Genomic DNA, 15520 nt, shown 5'->3' with positions numbered 1-15520 from the left:
ACATCTATTTCCATAAGTGCAGCATTGCACATATATGCCCCTGACGTCCTGAGGATGTGCAAGCCTCTATATAAATGCAAGTTTTTCTTTTTTCTTTTCAGATTTTCATGAAGACAAAGGGGTGAAATTGGTCTTTGGCAGCAGTACAAAATGGAGGATAGTGAATGGACAGCACATTTTAGACCCCGTATGATTTTCTTTCCCATTGAAGTCTCTGCCGCTTTAAGGAGCTAGCAACTTGTGACAGAGATTAAAGCCATCTAGTAAGAGACAGTGTGTGTAACGCGTTTTACATTTACTTTCAATCGCTTATTTTGTGCTATTAGTTCTACCAGATAAATGTCAATCTCCCTGTGGTGCTTTTGCGCTCCTTGTGTCTTATCTACAGGATGGTCAGCATCGTGCTTAATGAATCAACACGTTTTCCCAACTCCCATCAAGCAGAAAATGTGAACTAAGCCTGGAGCCAGAATAAGCCATTATCCCAAGAGTGCAAGAAGTCAGGCAAATCCGAACACATATGGAGCAACTTTTTATCGTCACACTTTCTCAGTGTGAGGCGAGCGTGTGAGGGAGTTAAAAGGAAAGTCGATCAGAAACTTCAGCCACTTCTGCAAAGGTCTGCATCACGCCACAGCTGGACAGAGGTTATCCGCAAAGTGTCAGCATGTCCCGCTGCTGCTATTGACCATTTCTCCAGCCATACTTCCAACTTCTAGCCTTCAATTCTTGCTCCGATATTAGTTTAGTAGCTAAGACTTCACAGATTCTTGGAATAGAGGCTTTCAACCCCCGAAGAGATGAAGTGGGGCACAGTGGTGTTGCTTTTCCGTCTTCTCCTGCAACCAGCGCCAAGTTTTTCAAGCGATTCTGAACCAGAAAGTGAGTATCTGAGCTAACCGAGACAGAAGCAATTCATTTTTACTTCGCTTGCGAATGATTTTTGCATCATTTGATTTGAAATTCTTTCACTAGTTTCTGTGATGACATAACATGTAAATGCATGTATTTCGACGCACCTCGTTATCGATCCTCGTTTTCAAAGAAAATAAATCGGGATTCAATGAATCTCCCCTGGAAACAATGTGATTTTAAAAATATGTTAAAAGTACCCAGCGTGACAGGTAAGATTATTGTACAAGGCGCGCCTTCCAAATCTTGCAATGTGACGGTGAATCTGGCACCTGAAGACCAAAACAATACTTTAATGTTAAACAAAATGCTACCAAGCATCGACATTGATTCGCTGTTTTAAAGGGAAAGTTACTTGGGACAAGAGGAAATGTAATCTCTCTGCTGCGGGTCTTTCAATGGCAAGGCACGACCTGGGCCAGTTACAATCCAGTCGATTATATAGAGGAGTTTAGATGCTTTGGTAAGGTGCAAATTTAATATGTTATGACCCATAACCAGAACCACCTGCTATTTCCTCATTAGATAACCATCTGTGTTAATATTAATCTGTCATATTCAATTAGTTTTGATTGCACTGCAGATGCTACGGGACACGCTACATGAATTGAGAATCTAATCTGTTAGAGCCACAGTCCATATACATCCAGACTCCTTTAAATTAGTCATTTTCAAAAAGTTGGGGGACAGTGATGTGAGAGAGTGTTAAGTGCCTAGTTAGTAACACAATAAGAATCTAACACAATAAGAACCTTTCTTGCCTGCCACTGTGTTCCTTTTTCAATATCATAAAGTAGTTATTCCCATTTTACTTCGGGGAGTGTTACATAGCTTGTAAAGAGATTAGACTCAACTCGCGTTGGAACTCACAATGCAGGACAGCGGCTTTTCTATCCAGCCATGGTAAATTGGTTACTGAGCAAAATTACTTCCAGCCATTTAAATATAACCAAACTCATTATAATTGATTAAGGAAGTGTTCAACCGGAATGTAATGTTAAGCACTCATTAAAATGAAATAGCGGAGATTAAATTTTAAGTAATTATGAAAATAACTTACTGAATCGTAAATTATAGTCGTTTGATTATAATACTGTTCTTGGACTATTTTCCCAACAACCTTGGTGTCATATTTGACCCTGAAATGAGCTTGCGACCATATATCCGCAGCATAACGAAGATCGCCTATTTCCACCTCAGTAACATCGCCCATCTCCGCTCTTGCCTCAACTCATCTGCTGCTGAAGCCTTATCCACGCCTTTGTTACCTCGAGACTTGACTATTTCAATGCACTCCTGGCTGGCCTCCCATATTCTACCCCACGTAAACTAGAGGTGATCCAAAACTCGGCTGCCCGTGTCCTAACTCACATCAAGTCCCGTTCACCCATCACCCCTGAGCTCGCTCACCTACATTGGCTCCTGGTTAAGCAACGCCTCAATTTCAAAATTCTCATCCTACAAATCCCTCTGTGGCCTCGCCCCTCCCTATCTCTATAATCTCCTCCAGCCCCATAACTCCCCGAGATGTCTGCGCTCCTCTAATTCTGCCCTCTTGAGCACCCCTGATTATAATCATTCAGCCACTGGTGTCTGTGCCTTCTGTTACCTAGGCCCCAAGCTCTGGAATTCCCTGCCTAAACCTCTCCACCTCCCTTTCCTCCATCAAGATGCTTCTCAAAACCTACCTCTTTGACCTCACCTCCCCTAATTTCTCCTTATGCAACTCGGTGTCAAATTTTTAAATCTCGTAATACTCCTGTGAAGCGCCTTGGGACTATTTACTACATTAAAGGCGCTATATAAATACAAGTTGTTGTTGTTGATGATGATATAAATGGCAAATTCTTTATGCGGAGCTCCTTCATGGTAAACGAGCCAAAGGTGGGCAGCGGAAGTGTTACAAGGACACCCTCAAAGCCTCCCTGGTAAAGTGCGACATCACCACTGACACCTGGAAGACCCTGGCCGAAGACCGCCCGAGGTGCAGAAAGTGCATCCGGGAGGGCGTTGAGCTCTTCGAGTCTCAACACAAAGAACGTGAAGAGGTCAAGCGCAGGCAGCTGAAGGAGCGCGCGGCAAACCAGCCCCACCCACCCCTTCCTTCGACGAATGTCTGTCCCACCTGTGACAGGGTCTGTGGCTCTCATATTGGACTGTTCAGCCACCAGAGAACTCACTTTGGGAGTGGAAGCAAGCCTTCCTCGATTCCGAGGGACTGCCTATGATGATGATGATGATGATGATGATGAAATGACGGAATGGATCATGGACCCTATTATAGTAACAAGGGTGCAGCCTCCAACATGAAAGAGGTTTGAGAGTCTTTTTGGAAGGGCTAGGCAATCGATATTATTATATTTCCGATATCAAATATTCTGAGTCCTCTGTATTGTCCTTGACTATCAATTTCTTAGTGTTTTGATCAGTAAGATCCAATAATTGAAATCACATGCACGTTTAATCTTACTGCGACCTAATAGAGAAAATGAATATTTGTCCCTCAGTAATTGTTTCTGTAGCAGTCACACTGGCCCGGATTTTACAGTCCGGATGACGCCGTAAACGCAGCATTCTGAAAGGCTTTGCAAGTTCCAGGTTTCAGCATGCACTACGTATGCGCGAAAACCCAGAACTTGCGATCTGCCAAGGTATGCCATTACAGACTGACCAAACTGACTGAGAAATCACTTTCGATGACGCAGAGTTGGGCCCAACCACTGCCGAGCAAATGCCCATGAAACTCTTATGTTTGGTAAAAGCAGCCATAGGGTTAATATCAATCTTAAAATAAAAAATGTTAAATTAAAAATGACGCATAAACACTTAAAATTAGTTTATGCAAAATTTAGGCCTGATTAAAATGTTTTAAATTATTTTTCATAAAATGACACTTTCATTGTATTTGCAGTATTGAAGGGACTTTTCATTAAATTTGAAATTGAGAACATTTATTTTTATTGCAGTTGCCTAAATTGTTTAATTAATTCAAGATTCCATCAGGGTTTATGGGGATTCCATTTGTAAATGGAATCCTCCTTTCTCATTGGAGGACCTGGCCCACGTGATCCCAGGGATGCTTCCGAACCGTCTGCGTCCCTGGGATCCGTGGGCCATTACTGAGGCATACGCCTGGAGGCCAAGGACCAGAACACTCAGTAGCTGTGGAGCCAGAAGGTAAGTTTAGAAATATTTCGCGAGTCGGAGGGGTACTCCAGAGGCACACCTCCAACCGCAAATTCAGGGCCATTGTAGTGAAAACACCAAAACAACGGAGTTTAAGTTTAAGAGGAGTTAAGAACAAAAAAAACAAAGCAAAAGGAGATGTTAACGGTAAGGAGATGCCTTGTACATCATACCTTTTGTCATTTTATTCTCCTGCGTTCCATCCTATCACAGAGCTTCCCTTTTGTTCTTTCCTCACCTCCCCGCTTTCTCTGCCTCTGTACTTGCTTAAAATCAGTTACATCTCTAACATTTTCCAGTTCTGATGAAGGGTCATCGACCTGAAACGTAACTCTGTTTCTCTCTATAGGTGCTGCCTGACCTGCTGAGTATTTCTAGCATTTTCTGTTTTTACCCCTGATATTAAAGTTGCTGGGTTAGCTGATGCATCTGAATAAGGTGTTTGTGAGCTTCCTCAACAGATAAGTAGGGAAGTTTTCTTTCGTAGATATATCAATAAAGTACATAGAATATAAGCAAAGGAGATGTTCAGTTCATTCCAAGGTCTGGATTATCAGGAGAAACATCTAAGAATCCAACCAGATGGCTAAGAGTACTCATAGATGGGCCCCAAAGAAATGATCAAGCTTTGGGATCTTTCTTCCTTTAAGATGCTCCTTAGAAACATAGAAAATAGGTGCAGGAGTAGGCCATTCGGCCCTTCGAGCTTGCACCACCATTCAATATGATCATGGCTGATCATGCAACTTCAGTACCCCATTCCTGCTTTCTCTCCATACCCCTTGATCCCTTTAGCCTTAAGGGCCAATCCCTTTTGAATATATCTAACGAACTGGTCTCAATAACTTTCTGTGGGAGAGAATTCCACAGGTTCACAATTCTCTGAGTGAAGAAGTTTCCCCTCATCTCGGTGCTAAATGGCTTACCCCTTATCCTTAGACTGTGACCCCTGGTTCTGGACTTCCCCAACATCGGGAACATTCTTCCTGCATCTAGCCTGTCCAGTCCCGTCAGAATTTTACATGTTTCTATGACATCCTCTCTCATTCTTCTAAATTCCAGTGAATATAAGCCTAGTCGATCCAGTGTTTCTTCATATGTCAGTCCTGCCATCCCGGGAATCAGTCTGGTGAACCTTCGCTGCACTCCCTCAATAGCAACAATGTCCTTCCTCAGATTAGGAGACCAAAACTGTATACAATATTCTAGGTGTGGCCTCACCAAGGCCCTGTACAACGGCAGTAAGACCTCCCTGCTCCTATACTCAAATCCTCTCGCTATGAAGGCCAACATGCCATTTGCCTTCTTCATCGCCTGCTGTACCTGCATGCCAACTTTCAATGACTGATGTACCATGACATCCAAGTCTCATTGCACCTCCCCTTTTCCTAATCTGTCACCATTCAGATAATACTCTGCCTTCCTGTTTTTGCCATCAAAGTGGATAACCTCACATTTATCCACATTATACTGCATCTGCCATGCATTTGCCCACTCACATAATCTGTCCAAGTCACCCTGCAGCCTCTTAGCATCCTCCTCACAGCTCACACTGCCACCCAGCTTAATGTCATCTGCAAATGTGGAGATATTACATTCAATTCCTTTGTCTAAATCATTAATGTATATTGTAAATAGCTGGGATCCCAGCACTGAACCTTGTGGTACCCCACTAGTCATTGCCTGCCATTCTGAAAAGGACCCGTTTATTCCTACTCTTTGTTTCCTGTCTACCAACCAGTTCTCTATCCACGTCAATACATTACCCCTAATACCACGTGCTTTAATTTTGCACGCTAATGTCTTGTGTGGGACCTTGTCAAAAGCCTTTTAAAAGTCCAAATACATCACATCCACTGGTTCTCCCTTGTCCACTCTACTAGTTACATCCTCAAAAAATTCTAGAAGATTCGTCAAGCATGATTTCCCTTTCATAAATCCATGCTGACTTGGACCGATCCTGTCACTGCTTTCCAAGTGCGCTGCTATTATATCTTTAATAATTGATTCCAACATTTTCCCCACTACTGATGTTCGGCTAACCGGTCTATAATTCCCTGTTTTCTCTCCCTTTTTAAAAAATGTGGGGTTACATTAGCTACCTTTCAATCCATAGGAACTGATTCAGAATCTATAGAATGTTGGAAAATGATCACCAATGCATCAACTTTCTAAGGCCACTTCCTTAAGTACTCTGAAATGCAGACTATCATGCCCTGGGGATTTATCAGCCTTCAATCCTTTCAATTTCCCTAACTCAATTTCCTGACTAATAAGGATTTCCTTCAGTTCCTCCTTCTCCCTCGATCCTTGGTTCCTTAGTATTTCCGGAAGGTCATTTTTGTCTTCCTTAGTGAAGACAGAACCAAAGTATTTGTTCAATTGGTCTGCCATTTCTTTGTTCCCCATTATAAATTCACCTGATTCTGACTGCAAGGGACCTACATTTGTCTTCACTAATCTTTTTCTCCACATATCTATAGAAGCTTTTGCAATCAGTTTTTATGTTCCCTGCAAGCTTACTCTCATGCTCTATTTTCCCCCTCCTAATTAAACCTTTTGTCCTCCTCTGCTGAATTCTAAATTTCTCCCAGTCCTTATGTTTGCTGCTTTTTCTGGCCAATTTATATGCCTCTTCCTTGGATTTAACACTATCCCTATTTCCCTTGTTAGCCACTGTTAAGCCACCTTCCCCGTTTTATTTTTATGCCAGACAGGGATGTACAATTGTTGAAGTTCATCCATGTGATCTTTAAATGTCTGCCATTGCCTACCCACCGTCAACCCTTTAAGTATCATTCGCCAGTCTATCCTAGCCAATTCACATCTCATACCATTGAAGTTACCTTTCATTAAGTTCAGGACCCTTGTTTCTGAATTAACTGTGTCACTCTCTATCTTTATGAAGAATACTACCATATTATGGTCACTCTTCCCCAAGGGGCCTCGCACAAGATTGCTAATTAATCCTCTCTCATTACGCAACACCCAGTCTAGGATGGCCAGCTCTCTAGTTGGTTCCTCGACATATCGGTCTCAAACAATCCCTTATACACTCCTCCTCCACCGTATTGCTACCAGTTTGGTTAGCCCAATCTATATGTAGATTAAAGTCACCCATGCTAACTGCTGTACCTTTATTGCACGCATCTCTAATTTCCTGTTTGATGCCATCCCTAACCTCACTTTGACCAAGCTTTTGATCATCTGTCCTAGTATCTCTTAAGTGGCTCAGTGTCAAATTTTGTTTGATAACGCTCCTGTGAAGCGCCTTGGGATATTTTACTACATTAAGGCATTATATAAATGCAAGTTGTTGCAATTATTGACGTGGAACATTAGCATGATTCATTCATGTGGAACTGAGAATGTAGAAAAAGAGAAGGCCTAGCCAAGTTGCCCAGTTATCTAAGGCCTTTGCAGGGCTTTATCTGACCAATTTATATTTAAGTTCTATTTATACCCTAAATCATATTCACTGTTCCTTGCTGAATCAAGATTTCTTCCAATTTTTCTGTGAATGTTTTAACTGAACCAGTATGCATTGCACTAGTTGACAGCCTATTTCACAAATTCATTTGTGAAGCGATAATTCCTTAAATTTAGTTGAGGGGTTCAGCTTCATGCCTCACTTCTCCTTTTGAGAATTCAGTCTGTAAATATGGAAGAAAATAGGAATGCCAAAAAGCGATTTGGCTGAGACCGCTGAGTCAAATTTAAATCATGTTTCATACCGGAGACAGGAAAATAAGTGAGAGCACTTAAACTCCGAGTGAATACAAGATCTGCCTGTTTCCCTGTACTGAAAGAAAATAAAGTTGACGCAGAATATTGATGTAAAACAGAAGAGTATCGGAAGCAATAACATTTTAAATTAAGTGACAAATTATGTTTGAATTATTTAGTGGGACTGTAGATAGCCTGAAGATCATAGGGTAGAGATTATATCGAATTACAACTTTTATAACTTTTCTCGTTTTTTCTGGCGTAAGTTTAAAAAATGCCATATTCCCCCCCAAAATTTGCTCCAGAGTAAGTCAGTTAGGTATGATTTTTTTTTTAGGTCAGTTTTATTTTCAAAAGGGGGCGTTCCCAGACACTTACGCCAGTTTTGGCCATTTATGCCCCTTTGACCAGCAAAAACTTACTCCAAATCGACTTAGGTCAGCGTATGTGGCTAGCTCTGAAAAACCTTGCGGGCAGTGAAGAAAAAGCAGCGCACATTCGGCAGACATTAGGGCAGTGATAGGGGAGGAAAGAGAACTGGAGAGGACCTCAACAACCAAGCACCAAACATTGCAAGGAAAAGCTCAAACAATTAAAATACTAATAAAAATGAAGTAAATCCTGCCGGAGAAATGCAAGCTGCTGGCCACGATGTCATGGGGGCGGGGGGGAGGGATGGGGGGGGGGGGCAGCAAGAGCGGCGGTAGCCAGAGAGAGAGAGAGAGAGAGAGAGATGCTGCTATACAAAACACTCTTTCTCCTCCACTCCCCAAAACACTCTTTCTCCCCCCACTCCAAAACTCTCCTCCTCCCCCCCAATACACTCTCTCCCCGCCCCCAAAAACTCTCCTCTCCCCCCTCCCCCCCCAAAAAAACCTCTCCTTCTCCCCCCGCCCCCAATCAAAACTCTCAAGCACAACCAATAAATAAAAAATAAAACCAAAGTCCTACCTCACCCGGGAACTCGGCGGGCCGGTGCGGGCGACCACTCGGCTGAGAATAGGGTGCGGCGAGATCGGGGCGTCCCTTCGGCTGGGGCTAGGGGCTGCGAGCATCGGGTCCTGCTCTCAGCCCGCAGGACACGCCGGGGGGGCAGGAGCATGCGCGCAGGTGCCGGCACTGTTTTCCATGCTGGCCTGTTGCTCCGCCCCCCCACTTTAGACTGCACGCCACGCTGGACTCAGAAGAGCTTTTTTCCGGCGCCTTTTCCAGCGCGCAAAGTCGGCGCACTTAAGGTAAGTGCGCCAAAAAAGATGTTGGGCAAAGTTGGGCCCTAAATTACTAAAATTAGTGGAGATGAGAATTTTAGTCTCAGTACTAGACTATGATAATATCATTTAAAAGGGAACACACTTAAATGCACTGCCCACGTCAACATTTGTGAGAGAGTCACTTGTCAAAATGGGCACTTTAGTCAACTGAGGCTATCCATCTTGGAAAGTTTAATCTGAGAAAAGTTCATGAACATTGCAAGCAGTATGGTATCTTCCTGCATTCTTGGACATTACCAAGAAGGAACATGACTCGGAACCTCAATAGGCAAAAGGAGAGAAATCAGCAGAAGACTCTTACCTGTGGAATAAGTTAACTGGGGAAAAACATTGAGATATAAATAGGTTCAAGCGATAAATTGACGCATTTCTGAAAGAGATTATTTAATATAGTAAGATTGATTTATATAGTAAGAACGGTAAAAATGTGAAATTGAATCCCAACAAAATCCATTAATAATGTGGTGATAAACTTCTTTTCAAAAAAAGCTGGAGATATATCTCAAAAGCAAAATACTGCGGATGCTGGAAATCTGAAATAGAAACAGAAAATGCTGGAAACACTCAGCATCTGTGGAGAGAGAAACAGAGTTAATGTTTCAGGTTGATGATCTTTCATCAGAAATCTCTTGTTGGAAACAGGACCAGAGGTTTGGGTATATACTGACAGGCATGTTCAAGTATTCTATAAGTCCACAACAGTTCCTGAGCTGTTGAGTCATGTCATGGAAAACTACCAACGATGAATCATTTAGAGTTTAAGGGTAATTAGCTTGTTTAGGTTGGGGAAAAGGAAGAAATTTTGCTGAACTTTCAGAAGATTAAATAAGTAAAATAGAACCCATAGAAAGGCAGATTACTTATTTCCATTTGCAAACAATTACATGATTCTGCCCTTATATTACCTCCACTGCCACCAAAGCCTTTGTCACCTCTAGATTTGACTTTTCTAGCACTTGCTGCCATCCTGTCCTCTGCCTTCTATAAAGCTAAAATAATCCATAACTCAGCTGCCCATATTCGGCCCTGCATTAGTTCCTGCTCGCCCATCACCGCAGTCATCTTTAACATACGTTGGCTTCCCGTCCTGCAAGAGATTGAATTTAAAATCCTCACTTGTCATTTATAAATCTCTCGTTGGCCTTGCTCCACACTGGTTCTGCAACTATCTTCAGCCCTATATCCACTCGCTCATCCCCCAGTCCTCTAAATCCAGCCTACTCTATCCAACTGCAGCCCACCTCCCCCCCCCCCACCCCCGCCTCGCCTCTGAGTCAGAAGGTTGTGGGTTCAAATCCCACTCCAGATACCTGATCACAAAAATCTAGGCTAACACTCCAGTGCAGGAGTGGGGGAGTGCTATACTATTGGAGGAGCTGTCTTTTGGAGGAGATATTAAACCGAGGCCCTGTCTGCTCTCTAAGAAGGATGTAAAAGATCCCATGACACTATTTTGAAGAAGAGCAGAGGAGTTATCCTCAGTATCCTAGCTAATATTTATCACTAAAACAGATTATCTGGTCATTATTACATGGCTGTGGGAGCAAACAATAAGTACAAGTCTTTCTTTTCTTTGAAGGTCCCCCCAATTCTTTTGCCTCTTTCGTTCATTTTCCCATATATATGCTCTGTTATTGTGAAAGGAATGGACTTTATAGCTCAATGGGCTTTTCTCATTGCAGCTTTCTTATGTTTCTATCAGTTGTGCAATCCTAATCATAATCTTTATTATATTAGAAATTGGGAAAGTTAATCCTGTGTGTGAGATGGAGGAGAGGTTGTCAAAGCCACCTTTATCCTCTATAATACATTTGCTATTGGTTCTGTGCATGTCTTCCTCCCACTGTTTTAGCAGAATTTTGTATCATTCTGTACTTATAAAGCTTTTTCTTTTAAATTCTTTTGCAGTACTTGACCTTCTTTCTTTGTCAGAGCACAGAGGTTATGTGGACCTGCTACAACAAGCTCTAACTGATACCCCAGCAGTAAATGAAGTCTATATTGTGTCAACGTTTAAACTGCAACCAAAATCTCTGGCTACCATCTTTGGACTTTATTCCACTAGAGGCAATATTAAATACTTTGAATTTTCAGTGTTGGGTCGACTGAATAAAGGTAAGAAGACATGTTTTAGTCATTTTCTAAACATTAATTCTTGGAACCTGGGCATCGCAGGCAAGGCCGGCCTTTATTGCCCATTCCTAGTTAATGGGCAGTTAATGAGAAGTTAATGGTGGGTCTTCTGCTTCAGCTGCTCAGTGGCTCAGTGGTTAGCACTCTTGCCTCTGAGTCAGAAGATTGTGGGTTCAAATCCCACCACTGAGACTTGATCACAAAAATTTAGGCTGATATTCCAATGCCATCTTCCGGGTGAGATGTTAAACCGATACCCCTGTGCTCTCTCAGGTGGACATATAATATCCCATGGCACTATTTCGAAGAAGAGCAGGGGGGTTATCCCAAGTGTCCTGGCCAATAATTATCCATCAATCAACATCACTGAAATAGATTATCTGGTCATTATCACATTGCTGTTTGTGGGAGCTTGCTGTGCGCAAATTGGCTGCCGCGTTTCCTACATTACAATAGTGACTACACTTTAAAAGTACTTTATTTGCTGTAAAGCGCTTTGGGACATCCTGAGATCATGAAAGGCACTATTTAATAGATGAAGTTGCTCCTAAAATGCTGTTAGGTAGGGAGTTCCAGGATTTTGACCCAGTGACAATGAAAGAACAGCGATATATGTCCAAGTCAGAATGGTGTGTGACTTGGAGGGGAACTTGGAGGTGATGGTGTTTCCATGCACCTGTTGGTCATGTCCTTCTGGATGGTGGAGGTTGTGGGTTTGGGATTTGCCACTGAAGAAGCTTTAGTGAGTTGCTGCGGTGCATATTGTAGATAGTATACATTGCAGCCACAGTACACTGATGCTGGACGGTGGATGTTTAGGCTAGTGGATGAAATGCCCATCAAGTGGAATGCTTTATATAGAATAGTGTTGAGTTTCTTAGGTGTTGTTGCAGCTGCACCCATTCAGGTAACTGGAGAGTATTCTACTGCGCTCGTGACATGTGCCTTGTAGATGGTGGAAAGGGTTTGGGGAGTCAGGAATTGGGCCACTCACTGCAGAGTACCCAGCCTCTGACTTGCTCTAATAGCTATGGCATTTATGTAGCTGGTCCAGTTGAGTTTCTGGTCAATGGTGTACCCCAGAATGTTGATAGTATTGGAGTTGGTGATGGTCATGCCATTGAATATCAAGGGGATATGGTTGGGTTTTCTCTTGTTGTTGATGGTCATTGTCTGTGTCATGTGAGTGCTATTTGTCACTGATTGCCTCAAGTCTGGATGTTGTTCAGGTCTTGTTGCATGCAGGCATGGACTGCTTCATTATCTGAGGAATTGTGAATGGAGTTGAACACTGTGCAATCATCAATGAACATCCCCAGTTCTGACCTTTTATGAAGAAGGGAAGATTATTGATGAAGCAGTTGAAGATATTTAGACTCCTGCAGTGATGTCCTGGGGCTGAGATGATTGGCTGTTTTACTAGGTCCCCTTAATGCCACACTTGGTTGAATGGTGCCTTGATGTCAAGGACAGTCACTCTCACCTTACTATTGGAATTAACTCTGTGCCCATGTTTGGACCAAGGCTGTAATGAGGCCTGAAGTGAGTAGTTCTGGTGGAACTCAAATAGAGCATCAGTGAGCAGGTTATTGGTGACTTGGTGTCCCTGTTAACGACTTCTTCCATCACAAATGGTAGGTGGTTGACTTCTGCCCATCCTCTTAGAGTTATCGAATCATATAAATTTACAGCACGGAAGGAGGCCATTTTGAAAAAGCGTGTCCACGCCGGCCGACCAAGAGCTATCCAGCCTAGTCTCACTTTCCAGCTCTTGGTCCATAGCCCTGTTAGTTACAGTACTTTAAGTGCACTTCCAAGTATCTTTTAAATGTGGTGACGGTTCCTGCGTCTACCACCCTTTCAGACAGTGAGTCCCAGACCTCCCACCACCCTCTGGGTGAAGAAACTTCCCCTTAAATCCCCTCTAAACCTCCCCCCAATTACTTTTAAATCTATGCCTCCTGGTTATTGACCCCTCTGCCAAGGGAAACAGGTCCTTCCTATCCATTCTATCCAGACCCCTCATAATTTTATACATCTCAATCAGGTCTCCCCTTGGCCTCCTCTGTTCCAGCTAAGAAAGTGGAATATTTCTACAATTACCATCAGTCAGTACGACATTGTGAGCAGAACTGAGGTTAGGTGAGCTGGATGCTGTTGGCTTCCATCTGCCCCCCGAGATGGAATACTTTGTTGATGTGCAGTTCCCTGATTAGCAAGTGTCCAAAAACTGATGAAATTTAACCGTCTGGGACCAGCCAGACCAAACATAATTTCAGTTCAAGCACAGATTTATAGCATACCATATCACTATTCCCTGTTCAGTGCTGGTGTATGGAAACTCTGATCCAAATATATTACTTCAAAAAAAATGTTGAGAGAAAAATAGACCGACTTCCATTTATTTAGTACATCATCACATCGCTCAGAAATGTCTCAAAGTGCTTCACACAATAATTACTTTGTGACATCTGTTCCTGAGCTAAAATAAATGTTTTGATGGGTTTCATCTGTATTGCTATAAATGAAGTATTTCATTTTACTCAACGTTTTTCAAAATACAACTCTCCTCTCGGTACAGAAATCTGACAGCTTGCCTTATGTGTATCGTTTTTTTTTTAATTGCCTCATTCATTCCTGAGGAATCTATTCTGTTAAATATGTAATAATCATTTTGCCACACAAAGCAACATATCAGTTGCAATAAGTATTACCTTTGTAAATGATGATCTATTAAATGTTCACCCAAGTAATTCAGAAAATGCCATTTATTCACACAAAACAACTAAATATTAACATTTAAATATACAAAAGATTAGAGAATGTACTAGCAAAACACCAATGGATTTTTAGGAGTATAAAAGCAGGGAAGTCTTGTTACAGCTATACAGGGTATTGGTGAGACCACACCTGGAATACTGCGTGCAGTTTTGGTTTCCATATTTACGAAAGGATACACTTGCTTTGGAGGCAGTTCAGAGAAGGTTCACTAGGTTGATTCCAGAGATGAGGGGGTTGACTTATGAGGAAAGGTTGAGTAGGTTGGGCCTCTACTCATTGGAATTCAGAAGAATGAGAGATGATCTTATCGAAACGTATAAGATTATGAGGGGGCTTGACAAGGTGGATACAGAGAGAATGTTTCCACTAATGGGGGAGACTAGAACTAGAGGGCATGATCTTAGAATAAGGGGCCGCCCATTTAAAACTGAAATGAAGAGAAATTTCTTCTCTCAGAGGGTTGTAAATCTGTGGAATTTGCTGCCTCAGAGAGCTGTGGAAGCTGGGACATTGAATAAATTTAAGACAGAAATAGAAAGTTTCTTAAACGATAAGTGGTTATGGAGAGCCCGCAGGCATATGGAGCTGAGTCCATGATCAGATTAGCCATGATCTTATTGAATGGTGGAGCAGGTTCGAGGGGCCGTATGGCCTACTCCTGTTCCTGTTTCTTATGTTTCTTATGTTCTTATTTCCATGACTTTAATGGTACTGACGGTGGTTTCTTGCTTATCGATTGACATGTTGTACACTGACTAACAATATACTCTGTCTTTATCTAAACCTGGCCACCATAAGTAACTGCATGTAAAACTCTTGGTCAAGCACATTCTCAGGTGAACGTCATGAAAATCTCCCAACAATTTGGACCTGAACTTATTTGGGATAACTACTCTTGCACCCCACAAGATACAATCTTTATACACTGACAATTCATTCCTACGAACAAAGTATTGATGAATATTTTCCTCTGATACCTGGTTTGGCAATCCATTTGCTATGTAGTCATACACGTTTGACATAACTGGGTCACGTTTGGTTGCTCTACCAATCTCTTCAGCTCTGACTGGCAGCTCATTAATGCATGAGAAATATAACACTTCTTCTACCTTAGAGATAATGTTCTCAGTCTCTAGTCTTTTGAATTCTTGCTCAACTTTCTCCTCGAGTGCATATGGTGCAGGACGTGGCTTGCAGTAAACTGGTCTTCCGTCCTTCTGCACTCTGACACTAGCCTTGAAATCTTGGATCAGACTGCCTGTTTTCACAGAACACCTTCGGATACTGCTTGATAACATCAACTTTCGATACAAATTTCATTTCCACACGAAAAATCTCATTCCAATCCAGCTTCAGTGATCCCAACCAATTTGTACCTATCAAGGCAAGTTTGTCCCCTGACACTACGATGAGAGGCAAGCTCTGCAACTGATCCTTGTATGGTATGGTGATATGTCCTACAACAGGGATTTACTCTCCTGAGTAGCCTCGCAGCTCTATCTTTGATTTCT

At 42.3% G+C, this 15520-nt stretch overlaps 1 protein-coding gene across 1 annotated transcript in view; it reads left to right on the top strand.

Moving 5' to 3' along the window:
* The first annotated feature begins 244 nt into the window (after positions 1-244).
* LOC139263499 (thrombospondin-4-like) overlaps positions 245-15520 on the top strand; it is a 144485-nt gene continuing 129209 nt past the window's right edge. Inside the window, exons 1-3 of the mRNA XM_070879679.1 lie at positions 245-263; positions 389-882; positions 11004-11210. Coding sequence (XP_070735780.1) covers positions 801-882; positions 11004-11210 — 289 coding nt within the window. The 5' untranslated portion in view covers positions 245-263; positions 389-800. The remainder of the gene's footprint in view (positions 264-388; positions 883-11003; positions 11211-15520) is intronic.

This window comes from Pristiophorus japonicus, chromosome 1 (assembly GCF_044704955.1).
Source record: "Pristiophorus japonicus isolate sPriJap1 chromosome 1, sPriJap1.hap1, whole genome shotgun sequence".
Lineage (NCBI taxonomy): Eukaryota > Metazoa > Chordata > Chondrichthyes > Pristiophoridae > Pristiophorus > Pristiophorus japonicus.
The sequence above is the reverse complement of the archived record's forward strand: the minus strand, read 5'-3'. Positions and strand labels throughout refer to the sequence as shown.